The sequence below is a fragment of the Labrus bergylta genome, chromosome 11, assembly GCF_963930695.1.
Source record: "Labrus bergylta chromosome 11, fLabBer1.1, whole genome shotgun sequence".
Taxonomy (NCBI): domain Eukaryota; kingdom Metazoa; phylum Chordata; class Actinopteri; order Labriformes; family Labridae; genus Labrus; species Labrus bergylta.
In genome coordinates, this window is record NC_089205.1 from 15740022 (window position 1) to 15746131 (window position 6110).

Genomic DNA, 6110 nt, shown 5'->3' on the forward strand with positions numbered 1-6110 from the left:
ACATTTTAAAATCATCAGAAAATGTTTTCTTATCAGTGCTTTCAATCCGTGTCTAGTCCCTTTCACTACTTTTGTGAAAATATTTAAATCAAATTTGATCATCATTTTCATCAATTATATGCTGCATCTGTTAAAATATACTAACGATTTTCAAACTAGAAAACTACAAGACTATTTCAATAATTAACCAGTACCTCAGACTAAACGTTGATCATAATGTGTGCATGACTTTCATATATGAAAATATAACAGCTAATGGCTCCAATAGAAAAGTGAAGCATGTGTGTGTGTCCTATATCATAAAACCTCTCAAGCAAAGAATAAATCACAACTGATCAGCAATGAGTAGAGCAACAGACTCTTGTTTGTCTGTTTATTTCATGTTGCCTGTTCCCTCTTTATTGATCACTGGTCACACCATGTTTACCCACAAATATGAGGAGCACTGACTCTGTGACATGACTGCCTTGCCAACACATAGCCTTTAACATCCTCTTCTTCTCTCCTCAGTGGGGCATCAGTCAGGGGCTTCTCTTCGGTTGCTTTTTCTCTTTGTTTCTCATTTGGCAACAGAACAAAACAGAAGTGCTGCAAACATCTTAATTGTGAAGCACCAGGGAGCATCAGCCTTAGTAGGTTAAGATCTGATACAGCTGGCTAAAGCTTGGAATGATTGGGTGGAGGAAGAAGGAGGAGGAGGTGGTGGTGGAGGATGTGAAGGAGGTAAAGAGCGGGAGGTTTGGAGAGAAGGCTGCAGGTCTCATTGCTGGATCCGACGCAGCGACTGCACCTGGAAGGACTGAGCATGGGAGCCCCACTCTCTGTAATGTTTGTACTCGCCGCCATGACGATCACACTCCATGATGTACTGGTAACCACGGTAGCCAGGAAACTGGTAGCACACCCAGCTTGGGGAAGAGAAGAAACAGTGATTAATGATAAATACTGCCTGTGGTTTACATGGTAATGGGTGTGTTGCCTGCATGATATTAAATGCATTTAGGTTTAAAATAGGCAAGATTCAAAATAAATGCAAGAAGAAATAAGCTGTAGGCCTAAATATCAATCAATTGAGGCTATTTAGTGACAAATATTTATGTTATGGTTTCTCTGTCTGCATATTGTACATGTTTGAAGTTTAAAGTACAGTTTTATAATTTAACAAAAGTGTGTAAAGTCTCAACATATTCATGTGTATCGAAACACATTTTACACATAATTGTATACTATGAGCTCTATGGTGTTTACATTTAGCTCAATTGTTAATGAAATGGCAGAAGCCTTTGAAAATCACTCCATGTTGATTCAGAAGATGGGACTTACGAGCCACTCTGGATTTGCATTGATCCAATCTCGTTGTTGCCCCAGCCCATGGCCTGCAGAGAGGGGTAATCATCGTTTATCTCCCACTGCCGTCCCATGAAGTTCTCCTTCTCAAACAAAACCATCTTAGACTCCTTGTGGTTCTGTGTACACAGCATACAAAATGACAAGACAAACATCAACTGTATGTTTTAGTATTGTAGAAACCAGTTAGAGCAAACATTTTTGCAAAGCTCAGAGAATTAAAAGGAAGCATTCCAGTCAGGAAAAAGGATACAGAATTTTAACCAAATTTATCTCATTTGTCTGAGATATCCAAATACTTGTATTGCATTTAAGATCATGTTGCACTAAAGTCTATTATTATCTTGAGGTACTTTGTTGGCTCTAAATTTAGAACATTTTAACTCTGAATGTTTTTGTGAGACACATCAGAAGTCAGACAGCAGGAAACAGTTTGGAGGGGGAGACTCACAGCAGAGCAGATGGGTCTGAAAGACATCATCCTCTCGATGTGGTAGGCGTTGCTGCCGCTCCATGACTCCCAGTGAGGATACTCTCCTCTCTCCAACACAAACTGCTGTCCACAGAAGCTGGAGTGCTCATATCCTGCCCAGCTGTATCACAGACATAGAGGGACATTAACACAGCCATTAGGACTCTGGAAAAACAGCCAGTTTGCACGTACCTAAACCTGCTATATAAGGCCTAGTATTTATTTTTCTTTGTGAATAGGAGAGATCTTTATTACATATCTTTATTTATTACAAATATGTATTACATATACACTGCATTTGAGGTGTTAAATGGTAAATCACTTCAATTATCGATAAAAATGCTTCTCTATTGAGTCTCTAAAGACTCTACAGCTGTTCCAAAATGCTGCAGTATGATATGTTCTACAGTAACAAGAACCAGGAAAATGTAATATCTCCCATATTAGCTTCTCTGAACTAACTTCCGGTAAAATCCAAAACAGAATTTAAAATCCTTAAAGCTCTCAATGGTCAGATACCACCATATCTTACTGTAAAAGGCTCATAGTGCCATAGCACACCTCAACAACATTATGCTCCTAGAATACAGTCCTACCAAGTCTCTGAATGTAGTATGGGAGGTATAGCCTCCAGTTATCATGCAGGCCCATCTCCTTTGGATTTATATTCCAATCAGGCAGACACTCTCTCAATTTTTAAGAGTTGGTTTATAAATGTATTTTTTGATAAAGCTTATAGTTAGAGCTGGTTCAGACTTGGACCAGCTGCCATTTATGTTGCCCCAAGCTTAGACTGTCGGGGGACTTGACACACCCAGCTCTCCTAGCTAGTTCATGTGGATTGTTGTTGTGGATGCCGGCTTGCATCTTGCAGTCTTACTTATCTGTTATTATTGTTGTTGCTGTTTGTACTTTTTCCTATGTTCTTGTCTCCCTGTCTGAATGTCTGTCTTTCCATCTATTTCTGTCTCTCCCTCTGTCCATCTTTCTCGGCCCATCCAGTCATGGTGGAAAATTTTATTGACTGATTGGTTAAATTCAATCATCATTAATAGTTTATTTGAGCCTATTTTGGCAGAACAATTGTATTCTTTAGTCAAATAAATATTGAATTTATTAACATATTTATAAAGTGTTCCTTAATATAGTTCTTTGTTTGACTTACGCTCCACACTCCACCTTCACAGAGCGGATGTTGTTGACTCCACACTCCATGATGTTCTGGCAGGCAGAAGTGAACTCCAGACGCTTCCCCTGGAAGTTCTCCTGGTCATACACTGTGATCTAGAGAAGAGCACACAAATGCATACATGTAGTATGCACATGCCACGCTCCCACACTGATGTGTGTACAGACACACACACATCATTGACGTCATCAGGCCAGGCAGGAATTTAAGATTAAAAATATACTATTCTTTTGTTAAGCATCCTCAAGTCCATCCCACTCACCTTCCATGGTCCCAGTGGGTTGGGATTATTTAGAGCCATACTACAGTTGATCTCAAAACTGATTTACCTGCAGAGTAGAGAGTGAGGGAATCATATTTATATTCATAATCAAAGACTTATTAAAGGTCACAGTTCTAACGCAGCCTTGCGACAACTCCAAGCAAGCTGGATCATGTCTTAATGAGCAAATGTTTGTTATCAATATCCATGTGGGAGGCATATATTCAGTGTTTCCTGTTGTCAATAAATCAATCAATTACGTATAGGAGGGAGTGAGGTGGTACTGTATTTCAGCTCAGTTGTAATTAGGAAGAAGTCTCAGGCTGATTGAAAAGAAAATCACAGTCATTCTGACAGCAACACTCCCTACAATGTGATGTTGCTTTTACACAACACTTTAACGATCAGTATTTAGAAGAAAAGTGTAATAAGAAACAAGAGATCATTTGACTCCAACAACACAACTAGTTCTGAAACTTGTCTACAACTTGTCTGTGTCCAAGCTGGCACAGAGTACGCTTAACTGCTGACCATCTACGGCACTTTGTATTTTGTGCATGTATTTGTATATTTCCATTAATGATCAACCAGTGAATTTAGGAGCCTGTTGAAATTTGCTTTGTTGGAATGTATGAGTCTGAGCTACTTGCTTTATCAATCTAGACAAAGATAATCAGCCAAATATTAATGGCTCCAAATAATATCAGTCCAAAGTATTCTGAATATCTGAAGCCAAGCGATGCATAGTTAAACGCCCCTGTGCTATTATACTCTATATCCTCACTTATGGAATGCACTTTGTTAATACAGCATTAGAGAAGATCTTGACCTACATGTAAGAACACTTTTCTTTACATGTAGTATGTTTGGGTTGGAAACCTTTCTCCCTGTACGCTCACACATGCCGATGATGGAGGCACAAAGCTGTTTTGTCTTCCTATGCTAGGTCAGTCTGTCTAGCATTTGCATATCTGAACTCAGTTCATACATTCAAGTGGCTCAGCAGAAAATACAAGAACAAAAGACACAATAATGTAAAGCCACAATGGTCTGCACACATCTATAGGATGAATGAGATTCAGATGGAGGGCTTACCTGACCGCCCCAAAGAATAGCAGTGCAGTGCTCACAGGGGGGCTCCACAAAAACGACGTCCTGACCCCAGACTCAACGGACCTATTTATACATGCTGGTGCTGAAAAGCAGCTGGGCCTGTGGGTCCGGGCAGGAGTCAGCACATTGCTGCTTCAGTCATTGTTCGGCTCTGAGCTTCTGGGTTTTAGCTTGCTGCAGGGGGACTGGATGGAGGGCACCGTGCCCAGTGTAGATAAGCACAAGTTACAAATGGTCCATGACCAGTGGGCTGGATCACCAGTCCTGGCACAGCCTAGCCCAGGAAACAGATCATTGCACATAAGGAAAGGGAAAGACAAACATGGAAACACATTCAAAGTGTCTGAATACAAACTGAAATATTGTGCCTTCTTTGTTGTTGTTTAACATCTTGATCATTAAAGACACTGAAAATGACTGTCAAATAAACATGCTGATTTAGTACTAAAATAAACTACTTACCAAGGTGTTTCCACCCTGAGCTGGGCTCTCTGTGTACAAACTGAATGTCATGGCTTCCTCGATCCGGCAACGCATCTCCTTCACTCTCCTTCCAGAGTGAGTATGTGTGCACAACATGCTCAGCCATGCACATGCACAGTCATGCACAGAGACGGACATGCAAAGTCTGCCGTCACACATACATTCAGGGCGTACAAAGGAACCAACACATTCACACAGAATCTATTTAAACAGGAACAATTGGTGTATTGGTGAGCTTAAACTCTCTTTGTAGACCTAAAATTCCCTTCTTTTTTTGGTATGTAAAGAAATGTCGATTATCAAGAATTAAGCAAAAGCTGTGATCCCCACTTGTTTCTCGCCTTGATTCAAAATGTCAGTATTCAAAGCTCTTCGCTCAAGCCTACTGTAAAGTTTAGAGTTTTTAAAGCAGTTCACGAAGCCGTACAACAAAAAAGTCCAAAATGAATTTCTCATTATAAAGCCACACTTCCTTAGATAATGGAAAATTAAATGACTAAATCTATTAAGTTTTGTTGTTGTTGATGTTGGATGATGATTGAACAACCTTTGATCTACCTCTTCCCAAATGAATGACTTGCAAATGTGAAAATAAATTATTCAATATATGTCATTTTCACTTTGGAAACAAATTGAAGTGTTGTCTTAGGGGAGAAAAACTTGAAGAAGTCATGTAAAATCCTGATATGGCTTTTCTACACAAGTTCCAGGAGCATGTATTGCTAACACGTGCAAGAATATAGGGTTATACTATATGGTGGTGGTAACACAGAAAATTTGAGAATCATTCCTCTAGAAGTTTCAAACTGAGCCGTAGGGGTGCACAATTCTTGTATGTAAAGTATGTTTCTTTTTCTTTGTGGCTAAAGAATAAAAGAGATACTGATCTATTTGTCTCTGTTCTTCTTACTGTGTCTGCTCTTTATGTCTAAAATAGCTCAGATGTCAGATATCTTGTTCTTGTTTTCTGTATTAGCAAAAACAAAAGATGACATTTGCTGCAGGGATTTTTCTTCTACGCTCGAATAACTCAATTAAAAGTTCAGACTGTGCGTATTTGCCCACAGACCTTCCACCATCATCTTACATCTGCATTATAGTCATTAAACTACAGCAGACAGAAGCCACTATGTTATCATGGAATTTGTCTACAATTTGTTTTGCAAGCATTCAAATCAGTGACACAGGTTTAAGCAATCTATGAAAATATATTCATACCTTACATCCTACCTATATCATTTAAT

General features: G+C 39.3%; 1 protein-coding gene across 1 annotated transcript; it reads right to left on the reverse strand.

Annotated features, from left to right (window-relative positions):
- Positions 1-342: 342 nt before the first annotated feature.
- Positions 343-4657, reverse strand: cryba1a (crystallin, beta A1a). The gene is made up of 6 exons (XM_020639382.3): positions 4366-4657; positions 3271-3337; positions 2985-3103; positions 1799-1940; positions 1324-1466; positions 343-908 (listed from the first exon to the last, which is right to left on the reverse strand). The coding sequence occupies exons 2-6, from the start codon at positions 3307-3309 to the stop codon at positions 761-763; spliced, it is 591 nt and encodes a 196-aa protein (XP_020495038.1). The 5' UTR covers positions 3310-3337; positions 4366-4657; the 3' UTR covers positions 343-760.
- Positions 4658-6110: the final 1453 nt, after the last annotated feature.

Coding starts and splice junctions, on each gene's coding strand:
- cryba1a (XM_020639382.3), bottom strand. CDS start 3,309: ATGGCTCTAAATAATCCCAACCCACTGGGACCATGGAAG. Junction 3,104..3,270: donor ACCCACTGGGACCATGGAAG/GTGAGTGGGATG, acceptor GCTCTTCTCTAG/ATCACAGTGTATGACCAGGA. Junction 1,467..1,798: donor TCAGACCCATCTGCTCTGCT/GTGAGTCTCCCC, acceptor CTGTGTACACAG/AACCACAAGGAGTCTAAGAT.